Source organism: Sebastes umbrosus, chromosome 10 (assembly GCF_015220745.1).
Source record: "Sebastes umbrosus isolate fSebUmb1 chromosome 10, fSebUmb1.pri, whole genome shotgun sequence".
NCBI classification, from domain to species: Eukaryota; Metazoa; Chordata; class Actinopteri; order Perciformes; family Sebastidae; genus Sebastes; species Sebastes umbrosus.
Genome location: NC_051278.1, coordinates 4,670,832 through 4,695,178, shown reverse-complemented (window position 1 = coordinate 4,695,178; position 24,347 = coordinate 4,670,832). Strand labels below are relative to the sequence as shown.

The 24,347-nt window shown below is 39.7% G+C and overlaps 2 protein-coding genes across 6 annotated transcripts in view; both read left to right on the top strand.

Moving 5' to 3' along the window:
- The window catches only part of LOC119495547 (circumsporozoite protein-like), a 40,999-nt gene extending 22,032 nt beyond the window's left edge, over window positions 1–18,967 (top strand). For 3 of the 5 annotated variants that reach the window (XM_037782168.1, XM_037782166.1, XM_037782167.1), the window contains 8 exons: window positions 9,123–9,188; window positions 10,394–10,459; window positions 11,490–11,555; window positions 12,565–12,631; window positions 13,812–13,885; window positions 15,259–15,345; window positions 16,734–16,805; window positions 18,488–18,967. In XM_037782168.1, the coding sequence (XP_037638096.1) occupies window positions 9,123–9,188; window positions 10,394–10,459; window positions 11,490–11,555; window positions 12,565–12,631; window positions 13,812–13,885; window positions 15,259–15,345; window positions 16,734–16,805; window positions 18,488–18,513 (524 nt within the window). In that variant the 3' untranslated portion in view covers window positions 18,514–18,967. The remainder of the gene's footprint in view (window positions 1–9,122; window positions 9,189–10,393; window positions 10,460–11,489; window positions 11,556–12,564; window positions 12,632–13,811; window positions 13,886–15,258; window positions 15,346–16,733; window positions 16,806–18,487) is intronic. The other 2 variants (XM_037782165.1, XM_037782169.1) reach the window with 2 other exon arrangements.
- A 1,435-nt stretch (window positions 18,968–20,402) lies between these two features.
- LOC119495563 (secreted acidic protein 1A-like) lies at window positions 20,403–23,315 on the top strand. The gene is made up of 3 exons (XM_037782192.1): window positions 20,403–20,586; window positions 22,679–23,110; window positions 23,186–23,315. The coding sequence occupies exons 1-3, from the start codon at window positions 20,559–20,561 to the stop codon at window positions 23,236–23,238; spliced, it is 513 nt and encodes a 170-aa protein (XP_037638120.1). The 5' UTR covers window positions 20,403–20,558; the 3' UTR covers window positions 23,239–23,315.
- Window positions 23,316–24,347: the final 1,032 nt, after the last annotated feature.

The window sequence follows — 24,347 nt, the reverse complement described above, 5'->3', positions numbered from 1 at the left end:
GGAGAGAGGAGAGTTTAATAAAAAAAGATTTTATATATATATATACATACATATTCATACATGCATATATACATATACATACATATACATACACATACAGCATATACACAAATAAATACACAAATTTAAAAAAAAATTAAATTAAAAAAAATTAGTAAGTAGTTAACTAAGGCTAACTAAGGGGAAGCATAGGGAAGCAAATAACTAAATTAATGAGCAAGGAACATAATTAATTCTAATAATAATTAAACTAATAATAACAACAATAGAGTCAGGGGCGGCGCAGCCCCGTCCACCGGCAGAGCAGGTCAGCAGGGTCAGTTCGGCAGGGTCAACTAGGTTATTGTTTCATATTGTACTTATTGATTTGAAGTTGTATTTGTGCATCTATTCTATTTTATTTTTCTTTAATTATTTATTTTTGACTGAATGACCCAGCATTGGGCCGCCCCCAGACCCTTATAGGAGGGGGCTGGCCCATTGTGGGCATGATCCCTCCCTCATCCCTCAGTCATGTGATTAGGATGTGAAAGGGAGGAATAAGTTGACCCAGCCTTCCTTCCTTCCCGCTGCCGCCCGCTCCAGAGTGAACCGTCCTAGTGCCCCGAGCAGAGCCCCCGCCGCCAGGCACCGGGCAGGGCAAGACCCCGACATCCTCATATGTCAAAACTGCTACCACTGTCTTAAGGAATGATATTATTAATTAGTATGATATTATGGCGACGATAAAAATGCAAACAACTTGAGAGAAAAATTAAATGAATAAATACATTTTTAAAAGTAATAACTAAATAAAATAAAATAAGAGAAAATATAATAAAATAACAATAATAATGATAATAATAATACTACAGATCAAAAAAAAAAATACAAAAAATCAGTGAGTGAAGGGGCGACTACAAAAAGGAATAGAAACAATGGAAGATATAATATTCATGGTAGAAAATGAATAGATAAAATAAAAAAATATATATTTTAGCACGAAAATAATGCTCCAAAGTTACACAAAATTTTGGCGAAGAAAAATTGGCATGGCCATTTTCAAAGGGGTCACTTGACCTCTGACCTCAAGATATGTTAATGAAAAAGGGTTTTATGGGTACCCACAAGTCTCCTCTTTACAGACATAATGTTCTCGGATGCAGTGACACAAAATGAAGCAGGGTTTTGAAACTAAAAAGGGATGTTGGAGACAACCCTGCTCCAGTAAAAGCTCCAACGCGTGTGGTGAAGAAATATGACCCTGAATACTTTGGATTCATAATAGATGGCAGTGATGGGAGAGGGTAAACTGAATATTTATGTGGGTCATTACATCTGACAGGGACATCACACATATTTATAGCCCAGTTTGTCATCTATTTGGGAAGGTGGTCCTCGGCAATTGTTTATTAATCAGAAGTGGGCCTCAAGTTACAAAAGGTTGAGAAGCCATGGTCTAAAGTCTTGATTTGTTCTTGAGATAGGTGTGGTAGATTAATATTATTAAGGAATTTATGGATGTCTTCAATATTTGGGTTGTGATCTAAGGTGTATAATTTTTTGTAGAAGTTCCTAAATGTATAATTTATATCTTTAGAGTCATGGAGTGGCTTCCCTACTGAGGCCTAATAACTGTAATGGCTTATTTTTCCTTGTTTTGTTTAATTAGATTTTCTAGGTATTTACTTGATTTATTATTAAATTGAAAGTTGCTATGTCTGAGCCTCTCTATAAGAAATTGGGTTTTTTGTTTATGAGGTTGTTCAGTTCCAGTTTATGTTTTCTTAATTCACAATGTATTTTTTCCGTAGGATTAGTGGCATAAGAGTTTTCAAGTTGTTTTATTTTTTCTTCCAATTTAAGTTAAATTTCTGTCTTTCTCTTTTTATATAGGATGAGTATGAGATGATCCTACCCCTTAATACAGCTTTGCCAGCTTCCCAGAGAAGTATAGGAGATGTGTTTGGAGAATCATTAATTTCCGTAAAGTATGTCCAATCTCTCTCGAAGAAACTGTTAAAATCTTGGTTTTTCAGCAGAGATGTGTTAAACCTCCATCTGGTCGATTTCTGTTGGAGTTTATTGATAAGCTTAAATGAAACTGGAGCATGATCACTGATAGTACTCAAATGTATTTTTGTTTCTGAAATATGTGAGCGGAGGGAATTGCTAGTTAAAAAAAATCAATTTTGGAAAATGAATGATGAACTTGCGAAATATGGGTGTATTCTCTTTCACAAGGATGGTTTAACCTCTAATTATTGCCAAGGCCATAGACCTGTATGTATTGTTTTAGAATGACTGTGGATTGCCAAGATCTAATATTGCCTGCAGTACTTGATCTGTCTATTAATGGGTCTAGCACAGAGTTTAAGTCACCAGCTATAATTAATTCTGAGCTGGGGAGGTTGTTGAGTAGCGAGTAGAGTTTGTGAAAGAAGAATGGGTCATCTTTATTTGGGCCATATATGTTAGCAATTGTGAGCAACTAGTTGTGAATAGAAATATTAATAATGACAAATCGTCCTTCTCAGTCTTAGATTGCAGTGTTGTGAGTAAATTTAAATAAAAATGGTGACTCCTCTTTGTCTTGAATTATAATTGGCTGTGAAGATGTGGGGGAATTGAGATGACTTTAAAACTGTGCTTCTTGAGTCAGTTAAATGAGTTTCTCGAATAGACACACATCCACTTGCATTTTGGTGAGATGCCTTATTACTTAAATTTTTTTAGCCTGATTTCCCATGCCACAAATGCTCCAGCTAACAAACGTAATTGATTACATGACTAAATAACAAGTTAAAGGATGTGTTTGGGGTGTGTGTGTGTGTGTGTGTGTATGTGTGCGTGCGTGTACGTGCGCACGTGCGCGTGCTTGAAATGGAGTAGGAGTGTGGAGAGGAGGGGTTAATGAGAGGACAGGGGAGACATGTAACATAGAAGAGAAGAAAAGGGGGAATATTAAACATACAACAGTAAGTGAGAACGAGAGACATGTACACATGATTACTACGTCGTTGACTGACAAGTAAGACATGGTGGTTTGAGGGGCATTGGAGACTCGGGTGTTTATATTTATATGTGTCTTGTGACGGGTTGTACAGTTGCTTTAGAATAGCCAAGGTGTCAGCTCGCTGTCACGGAAAAGTTGTCCATCAACATACAGCTTGTCAACCGAGATGACAGTTTTCCTGTTTTTTTCGAGGAACTGTTTTGTTATCGGGAAAAGAGTTTTACGTCTCTCCAGAATTTCCCGAGGGAACTGATCGTTCATGCCAAAAATAGTTCCTCTTAGCTCCTTCCCTTGTTTTTTAAACAGTTCTTTGTGCTTATAATGTTCAAATTTGTCGACTATTGGTCTCAGTTGTTTTCGGTCCTTTTTAACAGCGCCGAGACGGTGAACACGGTGGAATGAGATTTGGTTGACTTTGTCTGATGGGATCTTAAGTTGGGTGGTAAAAAATGTTTTCACAGTCAATGTTTTTCACACCAGCTGCGTTTCTGCTGCTGCGTTTCTGCTGCTGCAGCTGCTGCAGCTGCTGCTGTCAGCCCTTTCTTTCTACATAGAGTTTGCCTTGCGTCATAAATAGGCGAGACCTCTATTCTATAAAAAAGACGCAGCTGAGACTCACCCGGGCAGTGTGGCTGCTCTAACATGTTAACAGGGACGCCGAAATAAAAAACAACAGGTAACGCAGCCGCCACGCGCTCCTGACGTTCCTGGTGTGTCCACACCGTTACACAGTTTCTTTTATTTGTTTGTTGTCTCTGGTGACGGCGGCTATTTCCTCAGTGAGATGTTGGACGGATATTTTTAACTGTTTGTTTTCTTTGGTTAATGTGAGGATCTGTTCTTGGCTGAACTCCAAGCTGTATTTTAAACCCTGAAATTCTTTGTGTAGTACTTGGATGCTCATCTTCGTTCCCTGTGAATTCCTTTTTTTCCCCCATCGTGCCAAGGTGGTCGAAGCAGTCGTCAATATAATGTTCCAGGTCCAGTTTCCAGTTTGCCAGTTGTGAAGTGTTATACAAGGGAGTAATTATGTCCTTAGGGTTGTTGTGAAGTGTTTAATTCAGCAGCAGGGCGCTGCCATGATGAATCACACACCGGGTCTCCTTCCTTTATTTCTCTAACGGGACTTTTCTCTCTGGTTTTCTCTTCAGTTGAAAGTTGTGCACTCCCCATCGTCCGGACCTGTTAGAGGCCTGCAAACCTCCAGTATCGGCTGCTTTCCGTTAATTTATCTCCAGCAGGAGGAGACGGTGAAGAAGAGAGCGAGAGAGAGAGAGACAGTCAGTGTGTTGTGTGAATTCTGCCTGTGGGATTTTGTGTAATTCACTGTGTTGGTTTCACCCGTTCACCACAGACACACCTAACTAGCTAACTAACTAGAAAGACAAACTGACAGACAGATAAACGAGTTATCAGTTTGCTGCTCGGACTCAAAGGAGCATGAGTGCACCTGCTGCTTGGAGGATAACCTTTGACCTGCAACTTCTACTATAGTCAGACGTCATATTTACATTTTACCAAAAAGCTTTACCAAAAAAAATTGCAAACAGTGTGGCTAATCAACTTAATCTGGAAATGACACAAATAAATGTGAGAGTTGTGGTGAGTCATGCATCCTTTTTTAAAATTATTTTAAAGGGAGGGACCAACACACACACACCTGACTCACCTTATTATAATGATGTGATTTTACATGCCGGCAGTGTTAACCAACCTGCTGATGTGTGTTTATATCTCTGTTTTCTGCTGCTGTTACGTCTCAGACCTGTGAGACAGGTCCACCCTGCAGACACACCTGATTCCTCAACAGGGCGAGACCAGAGAGGCGTCACCTGCAAGGACACCTGCCTCTATAAGATCCGATCTCCTCCATCCATAAACACACTCAACACACACTCACGTCAGGGGTTTGAGCAAGGCACCAACCATCGTCACAACAATGTCAAGCATCGAGGATTTTTTGGGCCGAATTAAAAAAAAAGCTATGGTCCAAGGGACTGACCTTGTAGTGAAGAAAGTGATGGAGAGTGATGAGGGTAAAGACTTCATGAAGGAAATGGTGGTTGACGAAGCGAGTGAGTATCATTTGGAAAATATCTCTGAGACTAGACCGTGTTTGAGTTTAATTAAAGATGCAGAAGTTGTTTGACTTTGTTTCCTCTCGACTGGACGGCAACAGGTTTAAAACAAGAAGCACTCACTTTTTGGAGATTTTACTGTGACAGCTAGTTGGTCGTCCGTCTCCTTCTCAAGTTAAAAAGATCAACATGTAAACAAAATAATTCTTGTAAATGATTTTTTTCAGACAGAGACACGGAGGGATCAGGCGATAAGCTGCAGTCTCCTCCAGTGTTAAATAATACACTGCACATAATTCAGTTAGTACCCCCCACCCATCTGGTGCTCCAGGCAGGTTGGATCTAATGCTACTGCTGTTTTCATTGGAAAAACTTTTAAATACTATGAGAGACGTGTTTGTGAAGGTTCTCAGTCAGGAAATGTTAAATCGGCAGCAACTGGACTTGGTTTAGGTTCTTGAAGACGTTTCACTTCTCATCTGAAAGGCTTCTTCAGTTCTGGCTGAATGGTAAGAATTTAACCTCTGTGGGGTCATTAGCAGGAATATAGAAACCACTCAGTACAACTGTAATCACAGGTTGTTAGAGTCAGCTGATACCAGGTGTGAATGGCTGCCACATGGGTTGTTGAAGTTGTTATAGTCAGCTGATACCAGGTGTGAATGGCTGTCGGGTAGGGATGTCACGAGAACTGATACTTCGGTACCAAGTCGATGCCAACATTTAAAAAAAATGACGGTACTCTTTTTCCAAGTACCAAAGGTACCGTAAGATGCCTGTAATGGTGGTTGGTATTGATGTGACAGAGGAAAATTCTCCAAATGGTTAATAAACTTGTGATAACACCGGTGTCACCAATTACACCGGACATTTTACAAGAAGGAATACGGTCAACATGTGCAGAGCGCTGACTCTGATCTTTACCGTCGGGTGGCGGTGTGTCTGGCCTCTCCGGTAGCGCTTTTGCTAGGGGGCTCCGCTGCGGGGGTCTACCTGGCGCCGCTGCTCCGTGCACATTTTATTGTCATCAAAAGAGTGTCCCTTGTCCTTCAGGTGTAGATAGACTGCTGAGATTAAACCTGAGGAGTTGACCGCACACCCAAACACAAGCAGAGTAACCTGGTGTATGCAGCCCATCGCAATGAGGAGTGCCCAGATTTGTACATTGGTGAAACCAAACAACCACTAAACAGATGGACGGCTCCACACAGATGGGCCAACTCCTCATGTTTAGACTCAGCAGTTTATCTACACCTGAAGGACAAGGGACACTCTTTTGATGACAATAAAATGCATATTTTGGACAGGGAGGAAAGATGGTTTGAAAGAGGAGTGAAAGAGGCCATCTATGCTAAAGTAAAGAAGCTATCACTCTACAGACGAGGAGGCCTAAGGCATCACCTGTCGTCCACCTACAATGCTGTCCTGGCATCCCTGCACACTTGACCTCATCTGACAGTCATTGACACCTGGTATCAGCCGACTCTAACAACCCTTGATACGGTCTTCACACCTGGAGCACCGTTGTACTGAGTGGTTTCTATGTTCCTGCTAACGACCCCACAGAGGTTAAATTCCTGGGTTCCCCTACCATTCAGCCAGAACTGAAGAAGCTTTTTCGGATGAGAAGTGAAACGTCTTCAAGAACCTAAACCAAGTCCAGAGACGACCTGAAGCCAGGAGCCAGAAGAGAATAGCTGACATTACAACAGATCAATCTCTCCTGATGGCTTTAATTGTGTTCTGTCGTCATATTGGTTCCCAAACAAGCCAATATGTTGGTGTCTATCAGATTAACAAAAATTTTCAATTCCTCCATTTTCACACAAAAGTCAAATCTAACACTGAGCTGATAAAATGCAGCAGTATAGGGATTAAAATCACTGACCAGAGCAGGTGACGTTTAAATCACCACACCTCCACTACAGACAGAAATCCAGTCCCAATGGGGCTGCTATCTGTACATCACAGTGTGACCTCACCAGGTGTTGAGGAACTAACAGCTGTTTGTTCTGCAGAGGACGGTGTCATGGATATGATAAAAGGTGTTGGTGGTCGAAAACATGAGGAGAAGGACAAAGGAGGTAAGTCCTTCGAACTGACTTCTATCGTGGTCATAGTAGCATTTAAAACAGCGAAATTTCACTGGAATTGATTAATTAGTTTCCCATTTTGGTGAACCCACAAATTTCAGTCGCGCTATTGTAGCTATTGTTGCTATCATAGCTTATTGTGCGTCACTATTCTCACTTATTCATAAACCGCTCCACAAAAGAGGAATGGTTTGAGACAGGAGTCGGGCTGCAACATTCCTGGAAGATTCAAAGTGAAAACAGGAATTTATGTGAATTAACCAGGCAGCAACCGCCGGGTCTGAGAAGTGAAGCCAATGCTGAAGTGTCTTCAGCTTGCATTCTTTCTAACAGTCTATGAGAAAATGACCCTACTTCTCACGTGATTTATTACCTAGGTCAACATTGTAAACATGAGTTTATGGTCTCAATCGCTAGTTTCAATTCTTCTTCAATACAGCATGATGTTCATTTAGTAAATTATGGTCCCATTTAGAGTCAAATAGACATGATAATTATATATTTGATGTATGGGTGGGTTTAGTAAAAGCAGCAGGGAAATGCAAATGGCAAAAGAAGATGCCCTTTTAAATGCCTGAATAAAACCTGTATTTTCAAATAGACATTATGAATTCATTAATGTATTGTTAAATTGGCTGTTTTATGGTGTTTTTGTAAATCTCTTTTAATTTTGAACTATTTATTGATGGATTAATATTTCATGTGTAATCTATTTTTATATTTCCTCTTTTGACCAAGTGATTGACCAATTCGTTGACAAAGCAGCGGGAGGTGATAAGCGTCAAGAAATGGTGTTAAAATTTGGCGTTAAAAAAGCGGGTGAGTATCGTTTTGAAAATCTCTCTGAGATTAGATCGTGTTTGAGTTTTATTAAAGATGCTGAAGTTGTTTGACTTTGTTTCCTCTTGAATGGAAAAAATATTTTTTTAATTCATCTTTTTATTGCCAATTAAAATGTCAAATTATGAATTACTTTGTAATTTAGTCCATTTATTCATAGATAAATAAATACATTTGTAAACAATTTAAAATTATATTAAAATGATAAAATGATCAAAGGCAGCAGTATACGGATTCAAATCACTGACCAGAGCAGGTGACGTTTAAATCACAACGCCTCCACTACAGACAGAAATCCAGTCCACATGGGGCCGCTACCTGTACATCACAGTGTGACCTCACCAGGTGTTGAGGAACTTAACAGCTGTTTTTTTTGCAGAGAGCGTTGTCAAGGAAAAGATGGGTAATGCTTTTGGTTTTGGAGGAGATGACGACAAGGACAAAGGAGGTGAGTCCTTCAAACTGACTTCTATCGTAATCACAGCAATTTTAAACGGTGAAATTTCACTGCAATTTTGATCTAATCCAGTGGAATTGATTGATTAGTTTCCCATTTTGGCGAACCTTTAGGGCGTGGCTACCTTGTGATTGACAGGTCGCTACCACAGCGTTGTCCAGTCTGGACGTTGTCCACGTTTTCGTCTTAGAACTTTAACCCTTTCACAGTGTGTTTTCACTTCATCAAAGTTAATTGTAACATTTTTAGTTCGGTTGTACTTAACTCCACCCTCTCGTGTCACTTCTGGTTGCAAAAAAACAAGATGGGGTTGGCCAACTTTCCAAATTAAACTGTATTTTCAAATAGATTTCATGAATTCATTAATGTATTGTTAAATTGGCTGTTTTATGATGTTTCTGTTCCCAAATAGGTCGATATGTTGGTGTCTATTAGATTAGCAACATTTTTCAATTCCTCCATTTTCACACAAAAATCCAATTTAACTGAGCTGATGAAATGCAGCAATATACAGATTAAAATCACTGACCAGAGCAGGTGACGTTTAAATCACCACGCCTCCACTACAGAGAGAAATGCAGTCCCACTGGGGCTGCTATCTGTACATCACAGTGTGACCTCACCAGGTGTTGAGGAACTAACAGCTGTTTGTTCTGCAGGGAACGATCCCATGGGTATGGTGACAGGTTTTTTGGGAGGAGGTGACAGCAAGAAGGACAAAGGAGGTGAGTCCTTCAAACTGACTTCTATCGTGGTCACAGCAGCATTTAAAATGGCGAAATTTCACAGCAATTTCGATTTAATCCAGTGGAATTGATTAATTAGTTTCCCATTTTGGTGAACCCAGAAAATTTTAGTTGCGAGTCGTCTGTTGACCTTTCAGGAGCCAGACAGTCCAAAATGGAGGAAGCTATCGTAGCTTATTGTGCGTCACTATTCTCATTTATTCGTAAACCGCTCCACAAAAGAGGAATGGTTTGAGACAGGAGTCGGGCTGCAACATTCCTGGAAGATTCAAAGTGGAAACTTAACAGGAATTTATGGGAATTAACCAGGCAGCAACCTCCAGGTCTGAGAAGTGAAGCCAATGCTGAAGTGTCTTCAGCTTGCATTCTTTCTATCAGCCAGCAGGGGGCGACTCCTCTGGTTGTATAGAAGTCTATAAGAAAATGAGCCTACTTCTCATTTGATTTATTACCTCAGTCAACATTGTAAACATGAGTTTATGGTCTCAATCGCTAGTTTCAAGTCTTCTTCAATACAGCATGATGTTCATTTAGTAAATTATGGTCCCATTTAGAGTCAAATAGACCATAAAGCAGGGGATGCTTTAGGGCGGGGCTACCTTGTCCTTGACAGGTCGCTACGACGGCGTTGTCCGGTCTGGAAGTTGTCCACGTTTTTCGTCTTAGAACTTTAACCCTTTCACAGTGTGTTTTCACTTCATCAAAGTTAATTGTAACATTTTTAGTCGTCTAAAAATGTCTTATTCAGCATTCGGTTGTACTTAGCTCCACCCTCTCGTGTCACTTCTGGTTGCAAAAAAACAAGATGGCGATGTCCAAAAACCAAGATGGTGTTGGCCAACTTTCCAAATTAAACTGTATTTTCAAATAGATTTTATTAATTCACTAATGTATTGTTAAATTGGCTGTTTTATGATGTTTCTGTTCCCAAATAGGCCGATATGTTGGTGTCTATCAGATTAGCAACATTTTTCAATTCCTCCATTTTCAAACAAAAGTCAAATTTAACACTGAGCTGATGAAATGCAGCAATATACAGATTAGAATCACTGACCAGAGCAGGTGACGTTTAAATCACCACGCTTCCACTACAGACAGAAATCTAGTCCCAATGGGGCTGCTACCTGTACATCACAGTGTGATCTCACCAGGTGTTGAGGAACTAACAGCTGTTTGTTCTGCAGGGAACAATCCCATGGATATGGTGACAGGTTTTTTGGGAGGAGGTGACAGCAAGAAGGACAAAGGAGGTGAGTCCTTCAAATTGACTTCTATCGTGGTCAAAGCAGCATTTAAAATGGCGAAATTTCATTGCAATTTTGATTTAATCCAGTGGAATTGATTAATTAGTTTCCCATTTTGGTGAACCCACAAATTTCAGTAGTAAGCCTGACCTTTCAGGAGCCAGACAGTCCAAAATGGAGGAAGCTATCGTAGCTTATTGTGCGTCACTATTCTCATTTATTCATACACCGCTCCACAAAAGAGGAATGGTTTGAGACAGGAGTCGGGCTGCAACATTCCTGGAAGATTCAAAGTGGAAACTTGACAGGAATTTATGGGAATTAACCAGGCAGCATCCTCCGGGTCTGAGAAGTGATGCCAATGCTGAAGTGTCTTCAGCTTGCATTCTTTCTATCAGCCACCAGGGGGCGACTCCTCTGGTTGTATAGAAGTCTATGAGAAAATGAGCCTACTTCTCATTTGATTTATTACCTTAGTGACAGTCAAAAACCAAGATGGTGATGGCCATACAGCAAACATGCAAATAATCAGATGGCACAATAGTTTGATATTGTCTGTTGTTTACAATGCCTAAGGTCTATAGAGAATTATAAATGTAAGGGGGATTTTTAAGAGAAATTCAGAGCATTGCAAATCTGAAATGTTCCTACTTAGTGCAGAAGACGGCCAAAAACCAAGATGGTGTTGGCCAATTTTCCAAATTAAAATGCATTTTCAAATAGATGTTATGAATTCATTAATGTATTGTTAAATTGGCTGTTTTATGATGATTCTGTTCCCAAATAGGTCGATATGTTGGTGTCTATTAGATTAGCAACATTTTTCAATTCCTCCATTTTCACACAAAAATCCAATTTAACACTGAGCTGATGAAATGCAGCAATATACAGATTAAAATCACTGACCAGAGCAGGTGACGTTTAAATCACCACGCCTCCACTACAGACAGAAATCCAGTCCCAATGGGGCTGCTACCTGTACATCACAGTGTGACCTCACCAGATGTTGAGGAACTAACAGCTGTTTGTTCTGCAGGGAACGATCCCATGGATATGGTGACAGGTTTTTTGGGAGGAGGTGACAGCAAGAAGGACAAAGGAGGTGAGTCCTTCAAACTGACTTCTATCGTGGTCACAGCAGCATTTAAAATGGCGAAATTTCACTGCATTTTCGATTTAATCCAGTGGAATTGATTAATTAGTTTCCCATTTTGGTGAACCCACAAATTTCAGTCGGGAGCCGTCTGTTGACCTTTCAGGAGCCAGACAGTCCAAAATGGAGGGAGCTATCGTAGCTTATTGTGCGTCACTATTCTCATTTATTCATAAACCAGTCCACAAAAGAGGAATGGTTTGAGACAGGAGTCGGGCTGAAACATTCCTGGAAGATTCAAAGTGGAATTTTAACAGGAATTTATGTGAATTAACCAGGCAGCAACCTCCGGGTCTGAGAAGTGAAGCCAATGCTGAAGTGTCTTCAGCTTGCATTCTTTCTAACAGCCAGCAGGGGGCGACTCCTGTGGTTGTATAGAAGTCTATGAGAAAATGAGCCTATGTCTCACTTGATTTATTACCTCAGTCAACATTGTAAACATGAGTTTATGGTCTCAATCGCTAGTTTCAAGTCTTTTTCAATACACCATAATGTTCATTTAGTAAATTATGGTCCCATTTGGAGTCAAATAGACCATAAAGCAGGGGATGCTTTAGGGCGGGGCTACCTTGTGATTGACAGGTCACTACCACAGCGTTGTCCGGTCTGGAAGTTGTTCACGTTTTCGTCTTAGAACTTTAACCCTTTCACAGTGTGTTTTCACTTCATCAAAGTTAAATGTAACATTTTTAGTTCGGTTGTACTTAACACCACCCTCTCGTGTCACTTCTGGTGGCAAAAAAACAAGATGGCGAGGGCCAAAAACCAAGATGGTGTTGGCCAATTTTCCAACTTAAATTGCATTTTCAAATAGATTTTATGAATTCATTAATGTATTGTTAAATTAGCTGTTTTATGATATTTCTGTTCCCAAATAGGCCGATATGTTGGTGTCTATCAGATTATCTCAGTGTATCCTCACCAGGTGTTGAGGAACTAACAGCTGTTTGTTCTGCAGGGAACGATCCCTTCGGTATGGTGACAGGTTTTTTGGGAGGAGGTGACAGCAAGAAGGAAAAAGGAGGTGAGTCCTTCAAACTGACTTCTATCGTGGTCACAGCAGCGATTAAAATGGCGAAATTTCACTGCATTTTAAATTTAATCCAGTGGAATTGATTAATTAGTTTCCCATTTTGGTGAACCCACAAATTTCAGTCGCGAGCCGTCTGCTGATCTTTCAGGAGCGAGACAGTCCAAAATGGAGGAAGCTATCGTAGCTTATTGTGCATCACTATTCTCATTTATTCATAAACTGCTCCACAAAAGAGGAATGGTTTGAGACAGGAGTCGGGCTGCAACATTCCTGGAAGATTCAAATTTGGAAACTTAACAGGAATTTATTGGAATCAACCAGACAGCAACCTCCAGGTCTGAGAAGTGAAGCCAATGCTGAAGTGTCTTCAGCTTGCATTCTTTCTAACAGCCAGCAGGGGGCGACTCCTCTGGTTGTATAGAAGTCTATGAGAAAATGAGCCTACTTCTCACTTGATTTATTACCTCAGTCAACATTGTAAACATGAGTTTATGGTCTCAATCTCTAGTTTCAAGTCTTCTTCAATACAGCATGATGTTCATTTAGTAAATTATGGTCCCATTTAGAGTCAAATAGACCATAAAGCAGGGGATGCTTTAGGGCGGGGCTACCTTGTGATTGACAGGTCACTACCACGGCGTTGTCCGGTCTGGAAGTTGTTCACGTTTTCGTCTTAGAACTTTAACCCTTTCACAGTGTGTTTTCACTTCATCAAAGTTAAATGTAACATTTTTAGTCGCCTGAAAATGTCTTATTCAGCATTCGGTTGTACTCAGCTCCACCCTCTCGTGTCACTTCTGGTTGCAAAAAAAACAAGATGGTGATGGCCAACTTTCCCACTTAAACTGCATTTTCAAATAGATTTCATGAATTCATTAATGTATTGTTAAATTGGCTGTTTTATGATGTTTCTGTTCCCAAACAGGCCGATATGTTGGTGTCTATTAGATTAGCAACATTTTTCAATTCCTCCATTTTCACACAAAAGTCAAATTTAACACCGAGCTGATGAAATGCAGCAATATAGAGATTAAAATCACTGACCAGAGCAGGTGACGTTTAAATCACCACGCCTCCACTACAGACAGAAATCCAGTCCCAATGGGGCTGCTACCTGTACATCACAGTGTGACCTGAACAGGTGTTGAGGAACTAACAGCTGTTTGTTCTGCAGGGAACGATCCCATGGGTATGGTGACAGGTTTTTTGGGAGGAGGTGATGACGACGAGAAGAAAAAAGGAGGAGGTGAGTCCTTCAAACTGACTTCTATCGTGGTCACAGCAGCATTTAAAATGGCGAAATTTCACTGCATTTTCGATTTAATCCAGTGGAATTGATTAATTAGTTTCCCATTTTGGTGAACCCAGAAAATTTCAGTCGCGAGCCGTCTGCTGACCTTTCAGGAGCCAGACAGTCCAAAATGGAGGAAGCTATCGTAGCTTATTGTGCATCACTATTCTCATTTATTCATAAACCGCTCCACAAAAGAGGAATGGTTTGAGGCAGGAGTCGGGCTGCAACATTCCTGGAAGATTCAAAGTGGAAACTTAACAGGAATTTATGGGAATTAACCAGGCAGCATCCTCCAGGTCTGAGAAGTGAAGCCAATGCTGAAGTGTCTTCAGCTTGCATTCTTTCTATCAGCCAGCAGGGGGCGACTCCTCTGGTTGTATAGAAGTCTATGAGAAAATGAGCCTACTTCTCACTTGATTTATTACCTCAGTCAACATTGTAAACATGAGTTTATGGTCTCAATCTCTAGTTTCAAGTTTTCTTCAATACAGCATGATGTTCATTTAGTAAATTATGGTCCCATTTAGAGTCAGATAGACCATAAAGCAGGGGATGCTTTAGGGCGGGGCTACCTTGTGATTGACAGGTCGCTACCACGGCGTTGTCCGGTCTGGAAGTTGTCCGTGTTTTTGTCTTGGAACTTTAACCCTTTCACATTGTGTTTTCACTTCATCAAAGTTAATTGTAACATTTTTAGTCGCCTAAAAATGTCTTATTCAGCATTCGGTTGTACTTAGCTCCACCCTCTCGTGTCACTTCTGGTTGCAAAAAAACAAGATGGTGACGGTCAAAAACCAAGATGGTGATGTCCATACAGCAAACATGCAAATAATCAGATGGCACAATAGTTTGATATCGTCTGTTATTTACAATGCCTAAGGTCACTAGAGAATTATAAATGTAAGGGGGATTTTTAAGAGAAATTCAGAGCATTGCAAATCTGAAATGTTCCTACTTAGTGCAGAAGACGGCCAAAAACCAAGATGGTGTTGGCCAATTTTCCAAATTAAAATGCATTTTCAAATAGATGTTATGAATTCATTAATGTATTGTTAAATTGGCTGTTTTATAATGTTTCTGTTCCCAAACAGGCCGATATGTTGGTGTCTATCAGATTAACAACATTTTTCAATTCCTCCATTTTCACACAAAAGTCAAATTTAACACTGAGCTGATGAAATGCAGCAATATAGAGATTAAAATCACTGACCAGAGCAGGTGACGTTTAAATCACCACGCCTCCACTACAGACAGAAATCCAGTCCCAATGGGGCTGCTACCTGTACATCACAGTGTGACCTGAACAGGTGTTGAGGACCTAACAGCTGTTTGTTCTGCAGGGGACGATGCCTTCGGGATGGTGAAAGGTTTTTTGGGAGGAGATGACGACGACGAGAAGAAAAAAGGAGGAGGTGAGTCCTTCAAACTGACTTCTATCGTGGTCACAGCAGCATTTAAAATGGCGAAATTTCACTGCATTTTCGATTTAATCCAGTGGAATTGATTAATTAGTTTCCCATTTTGGTGAACCCAGAAAATTTCAGTCGCGAGCCGTCTGCTGACCTTTCAGGAGCCAGACAGTCCAAAATGGAGGAAGCTATCGTAGCTTATTGTGCATCACTATTCTCATTTATTCATAAACCGCTCCACAAAAGAGGAATGGTTTGAGGCAGGAGTCGGGCTGCAACATTCCTGGAAGATTCAAAGTGGAAACTTAACAGGAATTTATGGGAATTAACCAGGCAGCATCCTCCAGGTCTGAGAAGTGAAGCCAATGCTGAAGTGTCTTCAGCTTGCATTCTTTCTATCAGCCAGCAGGGGGCGACTCCTCTGGTTGTATAGAAGTCTATGAGAAAATGAGCCTACTTCTCACTTGATTTATTACCTCAGTCAACATTGTAAACATGAGTTTATGGTCTCAATCTCTAGTTTCAAGTTTTCTTCAATACAGCATGATGTTCATTTAGTAAATTATGGTCCCATTTAGAGTCAAATAGACCATAAAGCAGGGGATGCTTTAGGGCGGGGCTACCTTGTGATTGACAGGTCGCTACGACGGCGTTGTCCGGTCTGGAAGTTGTCCGTGTTTTTGTCTTGGAACTTTAACCCTTTCACATTGTGTTTTCACTTCATCAAAGTTAATTGTAACATTTTTAGTCGCCTAAAAATGTCTTATTCAGCATTCGGTTGTACTTAGCTCCACCCTCTCGTGTCACTTCTGGTTGCAAAAAAACAAGATGGTGACGGTCAAAAACCAAGATGGTGATGTCCATACAGCAAACATGCAAATAATCAGATGGCACAATAGTTTGATATCGTCTGTTATTTACAATGCCTAAGGTCAATAGAGAATTATAAATGTAAGGGGGATTTTTAAGAGAAATTCAGAGCATTGCAAATCTGAAATGTTCCTACTTAGTGCAGAAGACGGCCAAAAACCAAGATGGTGTTGGCCAATTTTCCAAATTAAAATGCATTTTCAAATAGATGTTATGAATTCATTAATGTATTGTTAAATTGGCTGTTTTATAATGTTTCTGTTCCCAAACAGGCCGATATGTTGGTGTCTATCAGATTAGCAACATTTTTCAATTCCTCCATTTTCACACAAAAGTCAAATTTAACACTGAGCTGATGAAATGCAGCAATATAGAGATTAAAATCACTGACCAGAGCAGGTGACGTTTAAATCACCACGCCTCCACTACAGACAGAAATCCAGTCCCAATGGGGCTGCTACCTGTACATCACAGTGTGACCTGAACAGGTGTTGAGGACCTAACAGCTGTTTGTTCTGCAGGGGACGATGCCTTCGGGATGGTGAAAGGTTTTTTGGGAGGAGATGACGACGACGAGAAGAAAAAAGGAGGAGGTGAGTCCTTCAAACTGACTTCTATCTTGGTCACAGCAGCATTTAAAATGGCGAAATTTCACTGCATTTTCGATTTAATCCAGTGGAATTGATTAATTAGTTTCCCATTTTGGTGAACCCAGAAAATTTCAGTCGCGAGCCGTCTGCTGACCTTTCAGGAGCCAGACAGTCCAAAATGGAGGAAGCTATCGTAGCTTATTGTGCATCACTATTCTCATTTATTCATAAAGCGCTCCACAAAAGAGGAATGGTTTGAATCAGGACTCGGGCTGCAACATTCCTGGAAGATTCAAAGTGGAAACTTAACAGGAATTTATGGGAATTAACCAGGCAGCATCCTCCAAGTCTGAGAAGTGAAGCCAATGCTGAAGTGTCTTCAGCTTGCATTCTTTCTATCAGCCAGCAGGGGGCGACTCCTCTGGTTGTATAGAAGTCTATGAGAAAATGAGCCTACTTCTCACTTGATTTATTACCTCAGTCAACATTGTAAACATGAGTTTATGGTCTCAATCGCTAGTTTCAAGTCTTCTTCAATACAGCATCATGTTCATTTAGTAAATTATGGTCCCATTTAGAGTCAAATAGACCATAAAGCAGGGGATGCTTTAGGGCGGGGCTACCTTGTGATTGACAGGTCGCTACGACGGCGTTGTCCGGTCTAGGAGTTGTCCACGTTTTCGTCTTAGAACTTTAACCCTTTCACAGTTCGTTTTCACTTCATCAAAGTTAGTTGTAACATTTTTTGTCCGGTTGTACTTAGCTCCACCCTCTCGTGTCACTTCTGGTTACAAAAAAACAAGATGGTTAAGGTCAAAAACTAAGATGGTGATGGCCATACAGAAAACGTGCAAATAATCAGATGGCACAATAGTTTGATATTGTCTGTTGTTTACAATGCCTAAGGTCAATAGAGAATTATAAATGTAGGGGGGATTTTGAAGAGAAATTCAGAGCAGCGCAAATCTGAAATATTCCTACTTAGTGCAGAAGACGGCCAAAAACCAAGATGGCTTACCCAAATTAAGTAAAATAAATACGTAACAGAAGTATGGAAAACACGTCACAAACGTCAGTAAAAAACACGTAACTTCAAAATAACTCAACAACACTTTGTTTCTCGCTCTCTTTTTATTCTACTTCACCAACTCTGAGATTGGCATATTCACGCAGATGTGTTTACATTGCAGTCAGTACAGACTACATGGCGTTCAAATGACACGCCAAAAGAAAGAACGGCGTTCTATTGCACAAAAAATGACTTTCAGTTACAGTGTCATTCATACACCATTTAGTGCAACTGGGCTGTGCAACCCTAAACAGTACAAACATGACTTTCCAATAAACGTTGTGTACTTATTGTCCAACAATCCAACAAGTTCTCAAGTTTACAAACTGACTGTTAGCTCGTTATTTCCCCTCTTTATTAGCTCGCCAGCTACAGCCGTTCACCAACTAGCCCTCCGAGTAATCACTACGCCACCAAGGTTCTAGTCCAAATACCACTTCCTGCGTGACCAGGCCTTAATGACGAGCTTTTAACTTTTGCCAAAAGTCAAAGAGTTTGCAGCTTTGGTTTTAAGCAGCTGTTAATCTGATCTTCTGGGTCCATTTAGGTGTTTTGTGGTACATTAATAATAATATTAACAATTAATATTCTCTTGTGTTTATGTCACTTTTCTCAGGAATCGGTTCGTTATTTGGTTTCTAGTAATAGCCACCCTGCAGACCACATCCTGAAACTTTCAGCTTCAGTCCATCGATCCTCCACCTGCAGCGTCCTCAGAGAGGAGCAACTCCACCCAAACTGAAAATTATTGCTTTTAATATTTATAAATGATTGTTTTTCTTTTACAGAGAACGTGACCCTACCTGTCGCATCCAAAAACTCATTTGGGTTGAGAATTTTTTTTAATATGAAATCATATATACAGTATAAATATATAATAAAACTCTTAAACTAAATGTTATCTACAGTAAATAAGTTGCTTCTGCTGGGTGACGGACAATTTCACCAACTGGTAATGCACATGTTTATGTTTTCTTTACTGGTTTTACACCATGAGAATGTACTGAAAATGATCTGTGCTGAGGAAATCTGTTGAAAACATTACTAAACTTGGTTATTATATGGTACAATAAATACATCTTTAATGTCACCTGGAGACGACCAGTATTTTGTGTCATTAATTCCATTAAAAAGTCATAAATTAAATGTATTAAAACACCAGTATTATGGTGCTAATGAGTGCTAATGCTAATCATGTTTCAACAACAGTTCGTCATGTTTTTGTTGTCTTTCACTAATATTCAACATCAGGTTCACATTTGATCGAAGTACTGTAAGTACAAATGTGAGGTACTCGTACTTTACATCTTTCTACTTCTACTCCATTACATTTATCTGACAGCTTTAGTTACGTTACAAATTCATATTTTTTACACAAAAACATATGCAGAGTTTCTAAAATCTGAGTTATAAATTAACCTCCAACAGTTTACAGCTGAATCCATTAGTCCATAAACCATCTCACTATTTCCCATACGAAAAAGTACTATACTTCAAGTTTATTTTATGAAGTAAAATTAAGTATACAGAAAAGTCTAAGTACACTTGGCTTATACTGATTTAACACTAATTTAACACATTAACGCAATCGATCTTTCGGAGGTCGTAGCAGGCTCAGTTTTAAAGCTATAGAGTGAAGATACTGGTATCATATGAAACTAAAGAATCCATTGGTACCAACCATGTCATGTCATTCAGATGTGTGAATGTAAATGGGTTCTATGGGTACCCACGAGTCTCCCCTTACAGACAGGCCCACTTTATGATAATCACATGCAGTTTGGGGGCAAGTCATAGTCAAGTCAGTACACTGAAGCTGTGGTCATGTTATGATTTGAGCATATTTGTTATGCTAAATGCAGTACCTGTGAGGGTTTCTGGACAATATCTGTCATTGTTTTGTGTTGTTATCTGATTTCCAATAATAAATATATACATACATTTGCATAAAGCAGCATATTTGCCCACTCCCATGTTGATAAGAGTATTAAATATTTGACAAATCTCCCTCTAAGGTACATTTTGAACAGATAAAAAATGTGCAATTAATTTGCGATTAAATATTTTAATCGATTGACAGCCTTAATCGAAATATACTCAAAGTACCAAAAGTACTCGTTACACAGAATAACATATATTTTATTAGTGATGCGTTGAAGTGTTCATCACTTTAATGTGTCAGCTGATAAAGATAGAGCTACTTTTAATGACTTTTATATACTGCTGGTAGTTTAATCTATTATTAATAATACATCAGCATTTATTATCTTATTTTATTTTGTTTTAATAATCAGAATCTGTAAGTTGTAAACTGCAGTAAAAAGTACAATATTTGCCTCTGAGGTGTAGTGGAGGAGAAGTAGAAAGTACTCAAGTAAAGTACATGTACCTCAAATTTGTACCTAAGTATTGTACTTGAGTAAATGTACTTAGTTACCTTCCACCACTGAGGTCAGCTGCACCTGACATTATTCTAACAACACACAGGTGTGTGTGTGTGTCAGGTGACAGCAGAACAGGTGTAACAGGTCGATCCAGATTGCCGACTCACCAACGGGGGAGGGACATCTGAGAGAGACGAGGCTTCAGTCTCACCTGTACCTGCCAGAGGACACACTGAAGACTGTCTCACCACAGACACAGAAACTCATCAACAGACAGAAACTCTGATCGACAGACAGACAAAGATGGAAAAATGGATAGCAGGAAAAATAGGTGAGTAGAGAGAAGGGAGGAAGAAGTGTTTGCATGGTCCTGATTTGCATGGCTGGTCAGGTGGAAACTCTGCATCTCTAAAGTGTCCAAACTGAGATAAATTCTTTTGGGATAAAAAGTGATTTTTGCGGCAGAGATTCAGAGAGGTTGGAAACGAGTAACCCTTCAACAAAACTGGAGATACGGGTTTTTCGAAACGTTGAGGGTCTGGATGTGATGAGTTTAATGCTTATTTCTTAAATGTTGTTATATTTTTGGTTCTGTTTCAGTTCCATCTTTAACTGAAAAGTCTTCAGTTCACTTCTTATCTGGATTCATGTTGTTCATCTTCCTGCTGCTGGGACTCAAACATGTTAATAATAAGTGGGTTGTAATTGTGAAAAGTCAGCAACATCTTGTTTTTTGTTTTGTTTTTGTTTTTTTTCCTGTTACGGTTCCAGAGCTTCCTGTAGCGTACAGTAACTGGTCCGAAACTCCAGCCCAGTCAAAGGCAAAGCGTTTTAATAGAGCCACATGTCAGTGTCACATTTTGTGTCGCCGAGACATGAATATTACACACCTGTATGAAGGTGCAGTGTTTTGTAGTGACGTTTGTCGCGTGTTGTGTAGTGACAGAAGTAAACTTTAGAGCTAGTTAATATGTAGTATATAGACCAGGGGTGTCCAATACGTCGATCGCGATCTACCGGTCGATCGCAAAGGTAGTGTGGGTAGATCGCATGGCATTATAAAAAAAATAAAATTTTTTTTTTTTTTTTTTAAATAGACGTCAGCCAACAAATTGCAACACTGTTTCACCTGAACTCATCTGGAGTGGAGGATGAGATTTTGACACTACAAGCTGACATTCAGCTTAAGTCCAGGGCTCATGGACAGTTCTGGAACTTACTCACAGAGGAAAAGTACCTCAACATGAGGAAATGTGCTACCTCCTTCACTGCATTATTCGGCTCCACTTATTTATGCGAGTCAGCCTTTTCCCACATGAAGATTATTAAGTCCAAATACCGTTCCACCTTGACTGATGATCATTTGGAAGTGTGCTTGAGGCTGGCTATCAGCAGCTACTGTCCGGACTATGCATCCCTGGCTGATTCCATTCAGTGCAAGTCATCAGAGTAAGGTAATGACAAAAAATGTACAGAGTTATATTTTACAATATGGGTTCATGCAGTTATGCAAGGTACACCAACATATATTGTACATATAAAGAATACTCAATATATTTATAAATAAATATATGTTTTGCATTTTTATAGTAGGTAGATCATTTTGACTTGGTCATTTTATAAGTAGCTGGCATGCTGAAAAAGTGTGTGCACCCCTGATATAGACCCTTTTAGTGTCGACGTCATGATGAGGTCATGGTGTTAGCTGGAGGCAAAACAAAGGAAAGACTGGAGGCTAACACTAGCAGTGGGCTAAAGTTACACATCTAAAATGTCATCTTGCTGTGTTGTTGGGTGCCAGAATCCAGATATCAAAAACATTTGAGATGACAAACTGTGATTCGAGGCTCTAGCGAGCTACAATATCGGAGAAACGTTTCAGAGATGGAGAGTAAATGTTGCTAATATTTAGCCTTCTGCTAAAGGAACACTAAAGGAAATGGAAAAAGCACTAAAGCATAGTAGGCCATATACTAGGCTAATTAAATAAATTATTGGTGCATTCAAAGCTATCTCTGGTGCAAACTCTCTTCAGGAACAGATGAGATGCGTAAAACATACTTTGCTATCTGGAAATGAATTAAATGAGACAGCACCAAATAAAACCAACTACTAATTGTAAGCATCACAAAAGGGTCAAATTATCATACATTATGGCACTTTCGGCCTTATTTATTATACATCATACAGAGGGCAAAATGATTGTTTGAAAATGATAATTATCGTACACCTGGCAACGCTGGAAAGAGCCCTTAGCTGTAGCCCCAGCTGCCGTTAAAAATAATTATTCGCAAATAATCCACAGAATTTTGATCAGCTGGTAGAAACAGGTGATCGGAGCTTCAGGCAAACTTTCAAATTCACTTTCAAATATCTGCTCATCTGGTTTTCGTGTGAGCTGATGGTGTGATGCTGTTCTGCAGGAGATATGGTGGAGGATAAAGTGAAGGACTTCTTTGGTGGGGACAAGGACGAGGATGAGGACGACAAGAAAGGAGGGTTCTTCTCAAATTTCTTGGACAGAGACGGCGACGAAGAAAAGTTGAAGAAAATGAGGGAGAAGCAGAGGGAAAAGGACGAGGATGAGGACGACAAGAAAGGAGGGTTCTTCTCAAAGTTCTTGGACAGAGACGAGGACAAGGACAAGGACGACGATAAGGATCATTTCTTCTCAAAGATCTTCAACAGAGACGACGACGACGACGATAAGGGGAAAGAAAAGAAATCAGGGTTTTCAGGTCTGTTCAGTGAACTAGAGGGACCGAGTGCTGCCGGAGGCTACGAGGGAGGAGACATGGGAGGAGGTGGAGGAGGTGGAGGATGTGGAGGACAAACGATAGCATTAAATGATGGAGGTATGTATGGACAGAATGTCAAATCAATTAGTTGATTAGTTCATTATATCTAATTCAACTTTTGTTCTGTTTCAGATTTGTTCAATGATCTGATGAATGTGGCTGAAGAAACGAGTAAAGGGAAATAAAACGTCATCCTCACCTCTGAGAAAAATCCTGATTCTGCTGAAAAGATTTTTCCAACGACTAAAAATATTTCTTCATATTTAATGCTCGTTATTTCTCTTAAAGGATAATTTAACTTAACTTGAACACGCCAGAAGATGCAGTGAAATGGAGAATGTAATTTACCCTGGCATTTCTATTAATTCTGAACATAACGCAAAATGTCTTCTGTTAAAAATATATTACCTTTGTTTATGAATACTTTAAAGGGATAGTTCAACATATAGGATAACACATTTGAGAGTGAGATGTATAGACCCTTTTTGTGTCAACGTCATGATGAAGTCACGGTGTTACCTGGAGGCAAAACAAAGGAAAGACTGGAAGCTAACACTAGCAGTGGGCTAAACTTACACATCTAAAATGTCATCTTGTTGGGTGCCAGAATCCAGATATCACAGACATTTGAGATGACAAACTGTGATTCGAGGCTCTAGTGAGCTACAATATCAGAGAAACGTTTCAGAGATGAGGAGTAAATGTTGCTAATATTTAGCCTTCTGCTAACTATATTAATCTCATGTCTGTGTGTTAAATACAGAGCTGGATTTAAGACGGGGTTATCTCAATCTCTGAACCGATCGTCGCTCATTGTTTACAGTCCGATAAACCGATGGGTTAACGAGATTACATTTTGGCCAACCAAAGCCTGCTCTAACGTGATTGGTCAATACTACTCAGACTACAAACAGAAACCAGAACGCCTTCGATACCAAGATCTTGTTATGTTTGAAAACACAACTCCTGGCACCTCTAAAGGTCACTAATGAACAAGTTATATCTGGTTCGTTTAATCTGTACAGAGTTATGTGCTTAATTTCTTATCTCGTCCTGAATCCAGTTCCATATTACTTAATATTTACTTATATATTTACCAGTTCTTAATATTTCTCACAATGTTGATCTATTCCTTAACTTCTTTCCAACGTTATTGTAGCTTGCATACATTAACAGCTTGGTTTACTACAAACAGTTAGCATAACAATGGATATTTATTAATTGATTGCTGTGATTGTATTGTGGTCATTGATTTGTACATGTTTTCCATATTGAATATATTAGCTGTTTACTG

Bases quoted from the DNA above. Each gene is read 5' to 3' on its own strand.
- LOC119495563 (XM_037782192.1), top strand. From the start codon at position 20,559: ATGGAAAAATGGATAGCAGGAAAAATAG. The intron at 20,587-22,678 runs GTGAGTAGAGAG...GCTGTTCTGCAG, and splicing joins ATGGATAGCAGGAAAAATAG to GAGATATGGTGGAGGATAAA. The intron at 23,111-23,185 runs GTATGTATGGAC...GTTCTGTTTCAG, and splicing joins GATAGCATTAAATGATGGAG to ATTTGTTCAATGATCTGATG.